This window comes from Gymnoscopelus braueri, assembly GCF_963280865.1.
Source record: "Gymnoscopelus braueri genome assembly, chromosome: 7".
NCBI classification, from domain to species: Eukaryota; Metazoa; Chordata; class Actinopteri; order Myctophiformes; family Myctophidae; genus Gymnoscopelus; species Gymnoscopelus braueri.
The window spans coordinates 55,467,576-55,487,575 of NC_137608.1; the positions used below are offsets into that span (position 1 = coordinate 55,467,576).

Sequence of the window (20,000 nt, forward strand, 5' to 3'; positions counted from 1 at the left end):
TGTTTACTAAAAAAACATATTATTTAGGAAATATGTCACCATAAAAAACATAAATGCTTAATATACATGCTTAACCCATTTAGCACAGCACTCGGTGCCGCGCTATGAGCTTGTAGATCTGCTATTTTTGAAAAATCATGAAAGTTTGCGCAAATCTTTGAATATATATATACTTTTATAGCAAACATTTGTAACTCAAATATTTGCTTCTGGGGATTCTACAAATGTCTTCTAAATCCTTAAATTAAAAAAAACCACAAAAAAAACACAGATGTTGCTATAATATCAGTGGTTCTCAAACTTTGTTCATGATTTCCCCCCCCAAAAACAGCCAAAGAAATCTAAAATGACAGATATGTGTTCCCGGATTGAATGGGTTAAACATTTTCATTAATGTTAAATATATTCAACCGTTTTAGTTAATAACTATTGTGTTCATAGTATTCATGTACCTTTCACTGGTGGTTTCTTCAAGGCAGTGAGAATGGTGTCCAGGTTGGCTTTGCAGAGCTGCTGATTACCCACAGCTCTTGCATAACCTCCTGGGAGGGTCATAGGATCTACAAACGGAGGCTGAGGGAACACCATCTTCCCTTTGTTGAAGTCTGCGTACTGCAACACTTCACCATCCAGTCCCATCATCCACTCTTTATATGAGTCTTTAACTGTGTCTGAACAGCCAAGGACTTTAATGTGCTCATGGAACACTGGAAATAAAACAAAGATGACATTAAATTCAACAACAAACTTCATCATCATCATCATCATGTTAAACAGCCATGAAGTATCTTCCTGTCAAACATTTTATTCAACAGATTTAAATGTTTTTATAATATTATGAAACAGATTCATAATGATTTATTTCAGGATGTGAACATAACATTATATAATATAATGTAATATAATATACAGTGGTGGAAAAAGTACTCACATGTTTTACTTAAGTAAAAGTATCAATACTGCAATGTAGAAATACTAGCTCTTACAAGTACAAGTCCAGAATGTTTCATTTACTTGAGTAAAAGTACAAAAGTATTGGTGTCAAAATGTACTTAAAGTACCAAAAGTAGAAAGTACTCATTATACAGAATGTCCCATTTCACAAGTTTTCAAATGTATAAAAATCTTTTGAAAATAGCAGATCTACAAGCTCACAATGCGTCGCAATGCCACGTATTATGAGCTTGTAGATCTGCTATTTTCTAATGGTCTAAATGTATATAGGGATGAAGTGTATGTTTTGTAATCAAAATCTACAAAGTAACTAGTAACTAAAGCTTTCAAATAATTGTAGTGGAGTAAAAGTATAATATTTGCCTCTGAAATGTAGTGGAGTAGAAGTAAAAATAGTGAAAATTGTAGTACAGTACTTGAGTAAATTGTTGAACATATATGTATTAGAACGTAATTTATGCACAGCTCACTTTAGGATATAGGCCTTAAATTATTTTATCACTTGATTTGCCTAAAGAAAGAATATGATATTGACTGACAGGTTGAAATGAAAGGCTTGCAGCAGGCAGTAAGATTTGATAGATTTAATGCAAACGTGAATCATTTGATTTTCTCATGTATTTAACCTGATGTTATTAATGATTTAATGTACTCATGTATAATTGCTGATAATATGCAGTATAATTGCATTTACTGAATTATGCTCAGGTATAAGACACATCTTGGGGGAAATTTAACCCCCCAGTATGCCCATATATGGCCATGCTGAATGTCGGTGCAAGGTGCAAAGTAAGTGTTTTTTGTGTGTATGGGTGGCTGTTGAAAAAGGCACAACTAGAAAAAGTGCTCCTCGGAGCACACGTCTCCGCCAGGTCAGGTACGTTATTGTGGCCTCCTGGTGGCACTATAATAGGCCAATGTGAAAAGGGTGCCATTTATTCTTAGGTCGTTCACGGCAATCGGACACTGCATTCATGATTTGAGGCATTTTGTTCCAAAAATGTGTTTTGCTATATTAGACCTGCTGGTGGCGCTATAACAGGCCAATGTGAAAAAGGGTGGCATTTCTTCCTTGGCCTAGTGGGAATGTGTTTGTGAAATTTCACGGAAATTGCAAGCTGCGTTCATGATTTGAGGCATTTTGTTCAAAACGGACCAATCCTGAAAATTTTGGAAGCAAACCTTAGCCAAGGAGGATGGAATATGGGAAATCGGACAGATCCATGTTGATCACATCACTATAGAGATACTGTGTACCGAATTGCATGACGTTTGGATAAAATCTGTAGGAGTAATGTAAACAAATGGGTTTTGCACAAATCGGCCTCCAGGTGGCGCTATAACAGGCCCATGTGAAATATTTGAGGCAGAGGTTCTGAATTGGCATCCAGGGAGTGTGTGTGCACAGTTTCGCAGCGACCGGGCCAACGGTGCCAGAGATTAGCTGGTAACACACGGACAGGACGGACGGACACACACACACACACACACACGGACACACACACGAGAATGAGGGAGACGGAGGGAGACTGAGGGAGACTGAGGGAGGCTGAGGGAGACTGAGGGAGACTGATGGAGACTGAGGGAGACTGAGGGAGAATGAGAGAGAATGAGAGAGAATGAGAGAGGCTGAGGGAGAATGAGGGAGACTGAGGGAGACTGAGGGAGACTGATGGAGACTGAGGGAGGCTGAGGGAGACTGATGGAGACTGAGGGAGGCTGAGGGAGACTGAGGGAGACTGAGGGAGGCTGAGGGAGGCTGAGGGAGGCGCGAGGAGGCTTTTGGACACAGAGAGGCTTTTGGACACAGAGAGGCTTGTGGACACAGAGAGGCTTTTGGACCCTTTGGGCTCTTAGGTATTTGGGGCTTCTTCTCCTGCACCTTATTCAGATGTTAAACAGTCATGGCTCCACATGGAGGAAGGTAAAAAAATACTTAAATTAAAAAAGGGAAATTACTCTATTTTGAGATGAAACCTATTTGGTGTTTATTAATAATTATTATAACTATAAATAATAAATAATATTAATATTTTGTATTATACATTTTTGGAACTAACAAATTTAGACTGGCCTGTATTTCAGGCTGAATGAGATCTAAATGGAACCTCCTCCTTTTTAATCTAAATTCTAAATTAGTTTAGGACAAGCCTAACTTAAGGCATTTGTAAATCTGACCAGAACATTCCTCTATTTGTATATAGTATTTGTATTTTGTATTGTTAAATACACATCTGTAATCCCACTATGAACTGAGCAAATAAACGGAAGCTTTTATTCTTCCAAAAAGCCTCATTTTCTAAGTTAGTGCTATAGAGATAAATAGACTAGGGTTTTCTTCTGAAGGACATCACCACGCCCTTGGTGAGTATGGGAATTTCAAACTAACAGCTGATACATTACTGATATAATACACACCTCATTCAGGTAGAGATCTGTAGCTGATGCAATGACTTGTGAGCAATGACTTGTTTTGCAATGACTTTATGCTCTGATTATGTGCAGTGGTTTTGCATGATGGTATAAATGTAAATATGTTTTGCATGGTTTGGCTCGCTATCCCTGTGTGAAGTGGTAGGCATGAGCCTGCTAATGGGGTCGAGTTTGCTCTGAAATCACCATGGTGGGGAATATGTTGTTCCTCCATCGCCACGGGTAAAATGCAGTTTTTTATAAGTTTTTATAATTGACGCTTCTGTGTATAACCCGTTCAAAAGGTCCCTGAGGTTCTGGGGTCTCCTGTCTGTAATCACACCGCTCCCAACAAGGTTTTGTGTGTGTGTGTGTGTGTGTGTGTGTGTGTGTGTGTGTGTGTGTGTGTGTGTGTGTGTGTGTGTGTGTGTGTGTGTGTGTGTGTGTGTGTGTGTGTGTGTGTGTGTGTGTGTGTGTGTGTGTGTGTGCGCGTGTGTGTGCTATACCGCTTGCCAAGGGTATTATAAATAATAACACTATGAATAAACTGTATGTATATTTGATATATCAATATAACAGTATGTTATTCAGTATATAATCAACAGACATAATGTTTATTTATATTAATAACAATATAGATATACATTTCATATATCAAAATATATATAGAATGTATTTATAACAATATAAATATACACATATGTTTTAATAATATAAATATAACATTATAAATATCCATGTATTTTATATAAAAAGTGTACATCTAAGAATGCATATTTTATATAATAAGAGTAGATTTATAACAGTATCTTTAATATAATAACATAAATATAATGTACTTACTTCCTGGGATCGCTTTGACATGAAGTACAGAGGAGAGGATGAGGAGGGTGGCTGTAATCTTCATCATCACTGATCAGAACTGAACTGAATTTAACAGATCAGAATAAACAGATGAGAATAAACAGAAGAGAATAAACATAAGAGAATAAACATAAGAGAATAAACATAAGAGACTTGAGTACAGGTATTTAGTTACGTTCCACCACTGCTTGTGAACATCTATAATCATGCACTTTATCTGACAACGCATCCTGTACTACTTGAAAGCAATACTGCACTTTATACACAACTCACTTTAGTATACACATGTGACCCACCACTAGCCTGGTAAACCCTCCCTCCGGAAATCTCATTTCCATTTGATTTCAGGAGTGAGTCTGGCCTGATCGCCCATTCTGCAATATTGACTGTGTACACCAACGGACGAGCCTATCAGCGTCGTCGCACATCGTTCAGTGATTGACAGCGACAGTTGGCCAATCAGGTGGCGAGTTCGAGTGAGCCCGAATGGCACCGAGTGCAGCCTGAATGCAGCCGACAAAACACGAACGGCAGCCATCTTTTCTGTCCGCTATTTTCTCCGCTGTTTTTTTACTTCAAAAAGCTCTCAAACTTCTATTTTGAGGCACGGAATTTACTTATAAGATATCGTTTGGATAGAATTTAGTTGTTTAACTTCATATATGTGGTCAATTAATCATGACAGAGCCTATTTAAAAATAAAAAATCAGAGAACCGGCCGGGGCGGGCAGTGACACACATGTATCCGAATAAGGCAACCTATTTTGGGCATGGCCGTCTCAAAAGTCCCGTTGCGTCGCATAGCCTGGAGGTGGTAAAAATTAACTGCTGATTGGCTGAAGGGGAAAAACGATCATTGGCTGAAGTTGTTGTCAGTCAACGGTATTACTCCCGCCCAACTCCAGCCCACAGCCAATATTGCAGAATGGGCGATCAGGCCAGACTCACTCCTGAAATCAAATGGAAATGAGATTTCCGGAGGGAGGGTTTACCAGGCTAACCCACCACGACACAGAGCCTGTTATTGTTAATGTTTTCAATTTAAGTTTTTTCATGTGATATGAAAGCAGGGAATCATAACTACACATTGACATGTTGTCATGTCATATGAAAGCAGGAATCATAACTACACATTGACATGTTGTCATGTCATATGAAAGCAGGAATCATAGCTACACATTGACATGTTGTCATGTCATATGAAAGCAGGGAATCATAACTACACATTGACATGTTGTCATGTCATATGAAAGCAGGAATCATAACTACACATTGACATGTTGTCATGTCATATGAAAGCAGGAATCATAACTACACATTGACATGTTGTCATGTCATATGAAAGCAGGGAATCATAGCTACACATTGACATGTTGTCATGTCATATGAAAGCAGGAATCATAGCTACACATTGACATGTTGTCATGTCATATGAAAGCAGGAATCATAACTACACATTGACATGTTGTCATGTCATATGAAAGCAGGGAATCATAGCTACACATTGACATGTTGGTTGTACAGTTTGACCCACCAGTTTAGGAGATATGGCTTATAGAGTGATGTGTAACAGAGATACAGCGAGCTGAATAAACAGAACCTGAAAGGTTCACTTCAGTGATCTGTGACATTTTAACACCTATCCCAGAATGCATTGCTTGAAAGGTGGGGGTCTGAGAGGGCCCAGATAGATGACTAGTACAGCCACCACAATGTGATGGATAAAAGTAGGTGTGGCCATTTTAATAGCCAGGAGTAATTTTATACTAAAAACTAAGGGTTGGAATAGACTCAGGACCCCTGAAAACCTATAATTAGACATCCCACAAGTTCATTTTGGCCAATTTGAATTGTTCCAGGCTTTTCCCCAGGCCCTCCGGGTACCCCAACTTTGATTGAATCCCACAAAGTATCCCAAGGGAGTTGGGTTGGAACAAATTGAGAGGTGTTTGTAGACACCTTTATGAACATGTTTGTGAAGAAAGCTAGTGGTAAGCATTTATTTTACAGATTGGTCGGACATTAGGCTAACTTTCCCTAACTAATTATCTAACCCAGTGCAAAATACTACTAATAATAAAAATAACACATTTAGCTCCTACTAGTGTTGTTAGGTAGAATAAACCTGACTCTAGAACTACCAGAAGGGCCCTGATCATATGGGCTTAAATGACACAACACACTGTGTGTGTGTGTGTGTGTGTGTGTGTGTGTGTGTGTGTGTGTGTGTGTGTGTGTGTGTGTGTGTGTGTGTGTGTGTGTGTGTGTGTGTGTGTGTGTGTTCAGCGTCGCTGGTAAAATGCTGTTCATGTTCATTAAACATCAATCTAAGCCTCATTACATCTCACCGCTGACACCATCAAATGTCTTTAAAAACACACTGGTCATGTGATCAATGTGTCACATGAGAAGGATGCGTGTGTGTGTGTGTTTGTGTGTGTGTGTGTGTATGTGTGTGTCTGTGTGTGTGTGTGTGTGTGTGTGTGTGTGTGTGCGTGCGTGCGTGCGTGCGTGCGTGCGTGCGTGCGTGCGTGCGTGCGTGCGTGCGTGCGTGCGTGCGTGTATGAATAAACTGTATACTGTATATTTGATATATCAATATAACAGTACGTTATTCAGTATATAATCAACAGACATAATGTTTATTTATATTAATAACAATATAGATATATATTTCATTTATCAAAAGATACAGATAATGTATGTATAACAATATAACTATACTGTATGTTTTAATAATATAAATATAACAATATAGATATACTCTAATATATTACAGATAAGAATAAACAGATGAGAATAAACAGATCAGAATAAACAAATCAGAACAAACTGACCAGAATAAACACATGTTTACCTCAAGAGAAGTTCTGGAGTCTGAAAGAGAATGAAGGAGGACTCGTTTTATAGTTTAGAAGAATCAGCCAATCAGATTAAAGATATGATGTTACATCATCTGTTTCCAGAAAGACGACAAAGTGTGGATTATTGCCCATAGTCATGTATATAGCTGCTGCTTATGAACCTTATGTCTCCTTATGCACATACTGTACCTTATGCACCTTATGTCTAACCTCATGTACTGTACCTTATGCACCTTATGTCTAACCTAATGCACATACTGTACCTTATGCACCTTATGTCTCCTCATGTACATACTGTACCTTATATACCTTATGTCGCCTCATGTACATACTGTACCTTATGCACCTTATGTCTCCTCATGTACATACTGTACCTTATGCACCTTATGTCTAACATCATATACACACAGTACCTTATGCACCTTATGTCTAACCTCATATACACACTGTACCTTATGCACCTTATGTCTAACCTCATATACACACTGTACCTTATGCACCTTATGTCTAAACTCATATACACACTGTACCTTATGAACCTTAAGTCTCCTCATGTACATACTGTACCTTATGCACCTTATGTCTAACCCAGGGGTCATCAATAATGACCGTACACGGACAAATGTGTCCGTGGCAAATTCTTCATTTACACACCATTATAATGTTCTTATTTTAATCATAAGACCCAATTACTGAATGTCAAGTCTCTGGGTTTTCTTCAGAATATGTATGGCTCTGATTTACTACGACACTATATATGACACATTAGGAGTCCTACTAGTGGTTCTCAAATGTTTTATTTGCAAGGACCCCCATAACTCTGAGAGTGTACAAATGGAACCAAATGGACCCGTAAATATCTGGTCACTTCAGAAGAGAAAACCCAAATAAAATGCTCTCCACTCCACTGGTCTACTCTGCACATATGTGTGGGGGTGTGGTCTCTGAAGACCATATTCACACGGCGGCCATTTTATTATTAAGTTAATAAAATGCCACCCCGTTTCTTCAATGCAAAATTACAAAATGGCCGCCATGTGAATATGCTCTATTATTTCCAATTCCGCCACCCTAGAGCCTAGGGTCTGCCTGACGTTTCTTCCAGTTAAGAGGGAGTTTTTCGTTGCCACTGTCGCAAAATTGCTTGCTCAGGGTGGGATGTCGGGTCTCTACTCTACATGTAAAGTGTCTTGAGACAACTTGTTGTGATTTGACACTTTAATAAAATTGAATTGAATTGAATTGAATTCCATAGTGTAAAATAATACCAGTCAGAGAGTTCCATAGTTTTTGTGTCCACCCCCACCCCTCCTTGTGACAAAATATTGCCCCCCCTCCTGACAGAGGCTAAAATTGTGTGTGTGTGTGTGTGTGTGTGTGTGTGTGTGTGTGTGTGTGTGTGTGTGTGTGTGTGTGTGTGTGTGTGTGTGTGTGTGTGTGTGTGTGTGGTTGAAGCTACTGACAGGAAACTCCTCAAACTTTAATTTCACTTCCTGATTCACTCAGCAGCCAATCAGGATCATCCTTTTATTAAACATCACCAGTTAGAGAGAGACGAGACAGACAGACAGACAGACAGACAGACAGACAGACAGACAGACAGATTGATCTCTCACAGGTTGTGTGTGTGAGAGAGAGAGAGAGAGAGAGAGAGAGAGAGAGAGAGAGAGAGAGAGAGAGAGAGAGAGAGAGAGAGAGAGAGAGAGAGAGAGAGAGAGTATCAGTGGTGTAAAGTACTTAAGTACAATTTTGAGTTACTTTTTACTTTACTGGAGTATTTCCAATTTGCAATACTTTTACTTCTACTCCACTACATCTCAGAGGCAAATATTGTACTTTTACTCCACTACAATTATTTGAAAACTTTAGTTACTAATTACTTTGCCGATATAAATTATTACATTATAAAACATACATTAACCACTTTAGTCGTATTTTATACATAGGCTATTTGAAAATAGCCGATCTACAAGCTCACAACGCGTCGCCAGGCTTTGTGAGCTTGTAGATCTGCTATTTAAAAAAATGTTGATACTTTTACTTTTGGTGCTTTAAGTATATTTTGATATACTACTACTTTTGTACTTTTACTCAAGTAACATTTTGAACACAGGCCATGCCACTTGTAACTGAGTATTTTTTATATTGTGGTATTGTTACTTTCACTTAAGTAAAATATCTGAGCTACTTCAATCCACCACTAGACAGTATTGATACTTTTACTTAAGTAAAAAAAAAAAGTATTTTCTTCCACCAGGCGGCTCTCTCTCACATACGTTGCTTCATCATCATCATACGTCATGACGTCAGCACGTACGTTTACGCTCTGCGTCATCCAAGATGGCGGCGCCCGTGGAGGTGGTTCTGGTGTCGCTTGGTGAGAGGTTTCCTTCATCAAACATCAACCCTCTGCACGCGCTGGCCGACAGGAAGAGCTTTAATGTGTTGTTTATGAACACCTCCTCCTCCTCCTCCTCCTGCTCCTCCACCTCCTCCTCCTCCTCCTCCTCGCACCTCCTGCTGTTCTCCTCCTCCTCCTCCTCCACCTCCTCCTCCTCCTCCTCCTCCTCCACCTCCTCCTCCTCCTCCTCCTCCTCCTCCTCCTCCTCCACCTCCTCCTCCTCCTCCTCCTCCTCCTCCTCCTCCTCCTCCTCCTCCACCTCCTCCTCCTCCTCCTCCTCGCACCTCCTGCTGTTCTCCTCCTCCTCCTCCACCTCCTCCTCCTCCTCCTCCTCCTCCTCCACCTCCTCCTCCTCCTCCTCCTCCTCCACCTCCTCCTCCTCCTCCTCCTCCTCCTCCTCCTCCTCCACCTCCTCCTCCTCCTCCTCCTCCTCCTCCTCCACCTCCTCCTCCTCCTCCTCCTCCTCCTCCTCCTCCTCCTCCTCCTCCTCCTCCTCCTCCTCCTCGCACCTCCTGCTGTTCTCCTCCTCTGGGAGTCAAAGGTAAACAAACTTGTCAACAAGCAGTGTAGCCATGGGTCACGTGACGCTTGTCTGTCGCGAGCGTCATGGCAGAATGTAAACCTGGTGTTTGCACTTTCTCCATTAACAGTCCGTACATCTACATGAACGTTCATATTTTTAATATAAAGTGTTTACCTCATGGCCATGGATGTTACAACTATGTACGGGTCCTTATAAGTACCCGTATCTCCAGTATTGTTCAATTAAAAAGCATTTTAATCCGATCGGTGGCCATTTTCTCATCGAGTTATAATGTATCAGAGTGCAGTACACCTCCCAACCGATAGGTGCGCGTAGTTGAAAGCACATCGAGAAAATGGCCACCAATCGGATTAAAATGCTTTTTTATTAAACAATACGTAAGATACGGTTACTTCTGAGGACCTGTACATAATGTTAACATCCGTGGCCATGAGGTCAGCACTTTATATTGTAAATGTGAACGTTTATGTAGATGTACGGGTTGTAAATGGAGAAAAAGCCAAAACCAGGTTGAAGTTCCTTCATGACTGTCATGATATGACTGTCATGTGTCAGAGTGATGTTATTTATGTTTATGTTATTATGTTTCAGTACTGGAGTACTTTTTACACCACCAAGCAGTGGTGATTTAGTGAGAGAAATAAGCAACCAGGACTGAAAATAAGCTACTAATGTAGTTTATAGGCCACATGAGACATTTAAACCTACACACTGTATACATCTGCTATTTTCAAAACAAATGTTGAAATAAAATGTGTAATATTTGAAACATTGTAACAACACAAATGTAGTATATGGGGCTCCCTGGCACTAAACATGTTCAGATGGGGCAAGTACGTTTGAGTAGGAAGCAGCTGTCTTTAGTTGCTATAAACAACACAAGATGTCTGGAATTTATATCAGAATCAGAATCAGTTTTATTGTCACATCACAGGTTTACAAGGTAAAAAAGTGGGTGAAATTCTTTTTTGTACATCGTTCCCATCGCAACGTTAGTTTCCATAGAAAGAAGAGGGGGGGGGGGGAGAAGAAGAGGGTGGGGGGCAGGTGGCTTACTTTTACTTACTTATGCCTGACACCCTTTCCAGGGTATAGGCCGTCGACAAGGGACCTCCAGAGTTCTCGGTCACTGGCATTCTTTTCTATCTGCGACCAGGTGCCTCCCAGCCTCTTGGTGTCTGCCTGGAGATCTCTCCGCCAGGTGTTTTTGGGCCGACCTCTGTTTCTCTTCCCCTGGGGGTTCCATGTCAGAGCCTGTCTGGTCGTATTTGACACTGGCTTGCGTAGTGTGTGCCCGATCCATCTCCATCTTCTTCGTCCGATTTCATCTGCTGCTGGGAGTTGTTTGGTCTTCGTCCATAGGTCTATATTGCTGATCTTGTCTGGCCAGTGTATTTTCAGGATTCTTCTGAGACATTTATTGATGAAGGTTTGCACTTTATTTGTTGTGGTCTTTGTTGTTCTCCATGTCTCTGCCCCATAAAGCAGGACTGATTTTACGTTAGAGTTAAATATTCTTATTTTTGTTTGTTGTTGTATCTCTCTAGAGCTCCAGATGTTCTTGAGGAGTAGGAATGCTGTTCTTGGGGGGGCAGGTGGGAAGGAGATCAAAAACAAGAGAGCAACAGAAGGCCAGACAAGTTATCTACATATTTACAAATTACCTGAGATAATAAAAAAACTAAAAAACTAAACTAAGGTGCCTGAGCATAGCAGCAATGTATTGTATACTGTGCATGTTATACTTATACTGTGCATGATAGACAAAGGACGTTAAGGTGCTTAGAGGAAAAGGAGCACAATAAAAAGACCCAAAAAAAGTCAGTGCGTTATACAAGGGATTAAGGTGCAAAAGGTCAGTGCGTGTCCACCTAGAGTGGACTGACCCTAGTATAATCCGCATGTAGCTCCATGAGGGAGTGCAACAAAAGTCATTTGTACCTGGTGTAGTCCACAGGTGTGTCCGAGGGGGGGGCTAAAGTCCAAGTAATTGTCCCTGGTATAATCCACAGGTGTGTTCAGGAAGAGCCAGAAAAGTCTGCGCCGCCTGCTGTCAGGCTGCTGAACTCATCCAGGCTTATGCCCCATTCAGCATTCTGACAGCAGTTGGATTGAAACTACACCAAAATCTGGTGGTGGAACTCTTGATACTGCGGTAGAGCCCCTTGCCCGGTCGCGGTCGTTGTAGGGGGTTGAACAGTCTGTGACTTGGGTGGTGCTTGTCCTTGATGATGCGCTTGGCTTTGACCACGCACCGCTTTTTGTACAGTTCCTGGAGCGCTGGGAGCTCGATTCCCATTATCCGCTCTGCCGATCGCACTACTCGTTGTAGGCTGACCTTTTCTCGGGCAGTGCAGTTCCCGTACCAGGCCGTGACACAGCCTGTTAGGATGCCTTCAACAGAACTGTTGTAGTACAGCCTGAGGATGCGACGTCCTACTCCGAGCTTCTTCAGGCGGCGGAGCCAGTACAGTCGCTGCTGAGCCTTTTTCCTCACGTGTGTGGAGTGCGTCTCCCATTTGAGGTCCTCCTCGATGTGTACTCCGAGGAACTTGAACTCGCTGACCCTTTCCACTGCAGCACCGTCGATGAGGATGGGCGCATGGTCTCTCCGCGGCCTCCTGAAGTCCACGATCAGTTCTTTGGTCTTGTCGACGTTAAGAGAGAGGTTGTTCTCACGGCACCAGTGTGCCAGTGATTTGATCTCCTCTCTGTAGTCAGACTCGTCGTTGTTGACGATTCGGCCTATCACTGTCGTGTCGTCCGCGTACTTTATGATGGTGTTGGAGACATGTGTGGCTATGCAGTCATACGTGTACAGGGAGTAGAGGAGAGGGCTCAGCACGCATCCCTGGGGTGCTCCGGTGTTGAGGGTCAGGGGGTCGGATGTGATGCTGCCCATTCTCACCACCTGATGTCGGTTGGACAAGAAGTCCTGTATCCAGTCGCACATGCTTGGGTGTAGCCCTAGGTGTCTGAGCTTTTTGTCAAGTATTGCTGGGACAATGGTGTTGAATGCTGAGCTGTAGTCCACGAACAGCATACGTACATATTTGTCCTTCAGCAGCTTGTTGTCCATGTGCGAGAGGACGGTGTGGAGAGCCATGGCAATAGCGTCGTCGGTGGATCTGTTTTTGCGGTATGCATACTGCCACGGATCCAGCGAGGCAGGTAGCGTGGAGCTGATGTATTCCCTCACCAGTTTCTCGAAACACTTGCTGACGATCGGGGTGAGAGCAACAGGTCTCCAGTCGTTCAGGCATGTCACTTTGGCCTTTTTGGGAATGGGCACAATGGTTGACATTTTGAACCCTGCAGGGACCACAGCCAGGGAGAGGGAGAGGTTAAAGATGTCAGCGAAGACACCCGCCAGCTGGTCTGCACATGTCTTAAGGACCCGGCCTGGAATCCCATCAGGTCCGGCTGCCTTGTGGATGTTGACCCGTGTGAAGGCTGTACGCACTTCTCTCTCCGAGATGGTTAGAGGAGGGTTCTCCTCTGCTGGTGCTGCTGATGGCCCCGCTTGGCTGCCGCGGTTGGAGCTGATCTCAAACCGGCCGTAGAAAGTGTTCAGTTCGTTGGGGAGGGAGGCAGGCGGGTTCACCTCGCTTCTGGTTCTTGTTTTGCAGTCTGTCAAGGTGTGTACTGCCTGCCATGTGCTCCTGATGTCGCCACTGCTGAGTTTGTCTTGCATCTTTTTTGTGTAGGCCTTTTTCGCCTTCCTGATGGCGCTGTTTAGGGCCGCGCGCGTCGTGTTGCGCGTTTCCACGTCGCCAGATTTGAAACCAGCGTCCCGTTCATGCAGATGTGCACGTACTCCGCTGTCCATCCATGGTTTCTGATTGGGATAGATCCGAACTGTCTTTTTTGGGACTATGTCATCTATGCACTTGCTGATAAAGCCAGTGACTGAGTCTGAGAGTTCGTTGATGTTATTCCCAGCGGCGTTCTTAAACATCCCCCAGTCAGTCTGGTAGAAGCAGGATTGTAGCATAGCGTCTGTGTCCTCAGACCAGATTCGGATTTCCTTCTCAACGACCGGCTCCCTTTTTAGCCTCTGTTTGTAGGCAGGTAGCAGCTGGATGGCGTCGTGGTCAGAGCTTCCTAGCGGTGGGCGGCGGAGAGCTTTGTATCCATCCTTGAAGGGCGTGTAGCAGTGGTCAAGAATATTGTCACCACGGGTACTGCAGGCGACATGCTGGTGGAATTTGGGAAAGACCTTTTTTAAGTCTGTCCGGTTGAAGTCGCCTAGGCAGATGACTGCGCAGTCCGGGTGGCGATTTTCTTGTGCACTGATCGCCTGGTGTAATTCCCTCATAGCTGTGTCCTTATTAGCTCCAGGATGAATGTAAACAACGGCTACAATCACGATGCTGAAGTCGCGTGGTAGGTAGAAAGGACGGCAGGCTATGATTAAAAGTTCAAGGTCTGGTGAGCAGTGACTGTCTAGGATTTTAACATCTTTGCACCAGTTGTTGTTGATCAAGGCACAAACTCCCCCCCCACGTTGCTTACCGCTCAGTACAGGATCTCTGTCCTTCCTATACGCGGTGAAGCCAGGAGGAGTGATAGAAGAATCAGATGCTAACTCCGTTAGCCACGTCTCTGTTAGCACAACAATACTAGTCCTCCTCGTCTCTGCGTTGTATTTAACGCGCGCCAGTAAGTCGTCCATAGTGGTCACTGTACAATATATATTGTTATACATATTGTATAGCTATTGAGATATTTGGCATACATATTGAGATATGTGCATCGCACAGCCCCAGAATAAAGTAAAATAAAAACATAAGTGTTCAAATTAATTATTTTCTGTTTTACAATGGTGCCATACAACAATGGAGGAAATAGTGGATATACAAGCCCTATTTTTGCTATTTATTTATTTAACTGTTTAATCGTAATGGAGGAAAAGGTTATAAATAATGGTGATACTGATGTGTTTTTCCTGCTCTAGTAAAAGAAGCATCTTCATCTGTGTGCATCTGAGGAGCTCTGAGGAGGAGGATGATGATGATGAGGATGATGAAGGGGCGCTCAGACTCCACTCCAGTGGGTTGTTCCTCAGACATCACCGGATCTCCAACCGGAGCCGTGGCACCGCCCACCTGGTGGCCACGCCCTTACCTTCACCTTCATCTCTGGAGATGTCCGGAAGTACAGTGTGTTATTGTTATTATATTGTTGTTGTTGTTGTTGTTGTTTTTAGGACGAATACAAGAACGCTCGCTCCCAAAACACGCTCGTCCCGGGTCAAATCCGGTGACCTCGGAACGGTCGCCACCAAGTATTTCTAAACGTATTTGAAAACTTTAGTTACTAGTTACTTTGCAGAAATACATTATTATATTATAAAACATGCATTAACTACTTCAGCCCTATTTTATACTGTACCTAGGCTATTTGAAAATAGCAGATCTACAAGCTGACATTGCGTCGCATCGCGAGTAAAACTATGTCTAAACCTAACCTTATTCCTATAACCTCAGTAAAACTATGTCTAAACCTAACCTTATTCCTATAACCTCAGTAAAACTATGTCTAAACCTAACCTTATTCCTATAACCTCAGTAAAACTATGTCTAAACCTAACCTTATTCCTAAACGTAACCTCAGTAAAACTATGTCTAAACCTAACCTTATTCCTAAACATAACCTCAGTAAAACTATGTCTAAACCTAACCTTATTCCTAAACATAACCTCAGTAAAACTATGTCTAAACCTAATTTATTCCTAAACATAACCTCAGTAAAACTATGTCTAAACCTAACCTTATTCCTAACCTTAACCTCAATAAAACTATGTCTAAACCTAACCTTATTCCTAAACATAACCTCAGTAAAACTATGTCTAAACCTAACCTTATTCCTAAACGTAACCTCAGTAAAACTATGTCTAAACCTAATTTATTCCTAAACATAACCTCAGTAAAACTATGTCTAAACCTAACCTTATTCCTAACCTTAACCTCAATAAAACTATGTCTAAACCTAACCTTATTCCTAACCTTAACCTCAGTAAAACTATGTCTAAACCTAACCTTATTCCTAACCTTAACCTCAGTAAAACTATGTCTAAACCTAACCTTATTCCTAACCTTAACCTCGGTAAAAAAATTTGAAAATATTTGAATATTTGAATATATATTTTTAAAGGGAACATTTTTAACTTGAATCTTTGCTTTTGGGGGTCCTTGGAACAACATATTTTGAAATGGGGGGTCTGAGGCCAAATACATATCATTTTGGGGGTCCTTGGGAACGAAACTACTAATCACCAGAAGTCTGAAGTGCATTCTCTTCTAAAACAAGCAACTAAGAGTATACCTAGCGCTAAGGTAAAAGTGCAATATATCAGCTACCTACTTTCTTAAACAGATGAGACACATAGGAAAATCAAATGAGCAAGAGCTAAAACAAATAAGTGTATCAAATAAACAAGATCCAATAAGACAAGGGCTCATACAAATAATTTAAGCTGTGTGTAGTCTCTTCATGGTATGACCTGATGAAGATGTATTGACAGGGGTGCACATAACTTTTTTGGTCTAGTTCTCAGATGAGCACCTGGAGATGTCACTTGGTGCGCGCCAAATAAATGGTAAATAAAAGGTCTGGTTCCGTTTTCTCAACGGGGGGGGGGGGGGGGGGGCACCTGCGCACCAGTTATGTGCACCCCTGGGCATATTATTATGTCTAGTCGCTGAATAAAAAAAACATCGGTAAAGCACCGTGTGATAGAGAAGTATAAATCAAGATGAGCGCAGCCGCTCCTCCCCGGCCCCTCTCACTCTCACACACACTAAACTCAAGTCACCAGGCTAAGGCTCACACACACACACACACACACACACACACACTCACTCACTCACTCACTCACTCACTCACTCACTCACTCACTCACTCACTCACTCACTCACTCTCTCTCGCCTTGGATAGACTGGAATGCTCATTAATACTGTATCTCAAATATACTAACCTTTGTATGTGACCAAGCTGTTGCGTTTGTCATCTGGAATTGACCAAACTAAAATCCACGTGGGTTGCTATTAGATTAGTAGTGATGTCATCATGTCTCTGTGGATATTTTCATGTAACATTAGGTTAATGATGGCTCGTTAAGTGCCTGTATGCGCATTTTTCACTTCAAAGACAATCAGCTGAAATTGAGGCAGCTGTAAAAGTTTTTGTCTTCAGTGTAGCGTGTGTGTGTGTGTGTGTGTGTGTGTGTGTGTGTGTGTGTGTGTGTGTGTGTGTGTGTGTGTGTGTGTGTGTGTGTGTGTGTGTGTGTGTGTGTGTGTGTGTGTGTGTGTGTGTGTGTGTGTATTTGGAAGCCTGGGCCATGTATATAAGCCGGGTGGCCTAACAATCGCTGGCTTGACAAAAAGCAAAGCCAAACAACAAAAATATTGCTCTGTTTCTGCTGTTCTAGGCAGTTTGTGTGTGTGGAGGAGTGAGTGCGTGTGTGCGTGCGTGCGTGCGTGCGTGCGTGCGTGTGTGTGTCCAACTGAACATTTTCTGTTGATATTCAAGTACTTCCCACTGTAGCCCCTCATGAAACTGACTTCTACTTCTCCAAAACCAAAAGGACAATTTTATTTTCCATCCAGAATGGCGACAGGCCTAATATTATTATTGCATTTAGGCTGTGTGATAATAATGCAGCTGAAAGTCATTATATTGCCTTTTGGTAGGCTAGATATTTGTTTAAATCTCTTGTGTGAGATGTCTTTAGTCTGCAAAAATGTACCTGAAGCAAAAGGACATTCAAACTATGTACTGCATTTTTCTTTACTTATTGTGAGACATATCGTTATTGAGGTATTCAACAACGTTATCGAATATCGCATGCTTCCTAATATCGTGCAGGCTTACATATAACGCTATACATATAATTATAGGCTATATATAGGCTATACATTAATTATAAACTAAACTAAACTATAAGATACCTGCAGGCTGTGAACAGAGACCTCAAGTCAATGTTGTTGTTGTTGTTGTTTACTATTTAACTATTTAGCAGGACAGTAGCAATATAAATAATAATCACATAACGTGCTAAACAACATGCTATCTAAATAACATTCTGTTTCTTTTGTGTGTGTGTGTGTGTGTGTGTGTGTGTGTGTGTGTGTGTGTGTGTGTGTGTGTGTGTGTGTGTGTGTGTGTGTGTGTGTGTGTGTGTGTGTGTGTGTGTGTGTGTGTGTGTGTGTGTGTGTGTGTGTGTGTGTGGAGTCTGGACCCCGTTCAGGACAAGACCCCCCTCTACTCCCAGCTACTGCAGGCCTACAAGTGGTCCAACAAGGTAGGAACACACACACACACACACACACACACACACACACACACACACACTAGGGGTGCAACGGTTCAGCTAGCCCACGGTTTGGTTCAAACCTCGTTTTTTGGGTCACGTTTTCGGTTGGGTTTTGATACAGTATTTTCTGCCTTTTGTTTTTTCAAGGAAAAGAAAACAGGGGGTCCGGGACCCCTAGGGGGTCCTCAGAGCTACTATAGGGGGTCCTCAGAGCTACTATAGGGGGTCCGCCAAATGTTTGTGTGATAGAAACTTTTCTTTCCTATAATTCCTATTTCTGAGGGGAACATTAGCTGAAAATAGCAGATCTACAAGCTCACAACGCCTCGCAGCGCGAGGCGTTGTGAGCTTGTAGATCGGCTATTTTTGCAAACAAAACAAAACAAAACATGAATGAATTGAAAAGTCAAAAGTGTCACATTCAGTTTTTTATTTATTTATATTTCAACATCACCCCATGGGGTCTCTGTGCACTTCACAACAGGTCATACAAAACAAGTAGCAAAGAAACATAGTAAAAAGTGCCCGGTCAAACAATTACCATGCGGCAGTGCACGGCTCAGGCAGTGCACGGCTGGAAAAAATTACAGATTTGGCACCAAAAAAAAGAAAGGACAATTTGAACAATAGAGCAACGAAGTCTGACGTCATTTACACATCCTACCTGGGTCGCGTTTTTTTCCCCCCGTTCTGAATCCCCATAGACGTGTTTCATATCTCGTCAAATAAGAACTGTGTTCCAACAATAAACAAATGATCCCGGCGGTTTGACTCTTATGGATATGAAGCATCAACTGACGGTGAGAAAACGCTAATGTTGCTTCCGCCGAATTACTTACATTTTCACCAGAAACAGACTGTATCAAATATAAGTGACTGACTATCATAAACGATACAGAGCCTCCCTGACAATATCACAGAGACAGTTTGTTTATTTTTGGACCACAATTCTTATATGAGACGATTCTAAGATGACACAATGTTATTCTCCATAGAGAAATTACTTTACGACCCAGGGGATGAACGAGTGACGTCAGGACTTCTTCAGGCTTCAGTCAATCATATTTGATACAGTCTGTTTCTGGCGAAAATTTTACTAATTTGGCGGAAGTAACATTCGCGTTTTCTCACCGTCAGTTGATGCTTCATATCCGTAAGAGTCAATTTCTCCGGGATCATTTGTTTATTTTTGGAACACAGTTCTTATTTGACGCAATATAAAAATTTTACATGACCATTACTTGTCACACATAATTGCGATTAACGATCTATGTTGAATTATGGACATTGGTGCGCAGGTGCGCACCCAAAATAAATAATGCGCGGCACATCAGACGATGCGAGGCGCTTTTGCGTACCAACAGCTGGGACAGGAATTTCCAAGCTTTTATATTTTAGCAAAACTAAAAAATAAAAGCCTGGAGATCGAGGCTAGGAATTTACTTCCTGAAGCCACACTCACACAATCACGCTAAAGCACGTGTCGGCCCCATGTACAGCCATTAGGCGCAGGGGGAGGGGACGCATGCTGAACGTGATTGTTGCCTCGCATCGCCTCACATCGCCTTGCTGCGTGCACGCAGCCAGCAGCGGCTGTTAGATGTACTCGTCACCGATGATGAACGCACCGTAATGGTGCAAAAT

General features: G+C 42.1%; 2 protein-coding genes across 3 annotated transcripts in view; one reads left to right on the forward strand and one right to left on the reverse strand.

The window, feature by feature from the left end:
• The window catches only part of LOC308089520 (H-2 class II histocompatibility antigen, E-S beta chain-like), a 56,571-nt gene that overhangs the window by 10,792 nt on the left and 25,779 nt on the right, over window positions 1–20,000 (reverse strand). For both annotated transcript variants that reach the window (XR_013933516.1, XM_080434297.1), the window contains exons 2-3: window positions 4,210–4,293; window positions 453–707 (exon numbers count right to left, since the gene is read on the reverse strand). Coding sequence is in view for 1 of the 2 variants with exons in the window: in XM_080434297.1 (XP_080290423.1) it covers window positions 453–707; window positions 4,210–4,276 (322 nt within the window). In the remaining variant the exon portion in view is untranslated. The remainder of the gene's footprint in view (window positions 1–452; window positions 708–4,209; window positions 4,294–20,000) is intronic.
• Window positions 9,435–20,000, forward strand: part of LOC308089161 (uncharacterized protein) — a gene marked incomplete at both ends in the record, with an annotated part of 13,978 nt that continues 3,412 nt past the window's right edge. Inside the window, 4 exons of the mRNA XM_080433727.1 lie at window positions 9,435–9,471; window positions 9,838–10,036; window positions 14,997–15,188; window positions 18,275–18,344. Coding sequence (XP_080289853.1) covers window positions 9,435–9,471; window positions 9,838–10,036; window positions 14,997–15,188; window positions 18,275–18,344 — 498 coding nt within the window. The remainder of the gene's footprint in view (window positions 9,472–9,837; window positions 10,037–14,996; window positions 15,189–18,274; window positions 18,345–20,000) is intronic.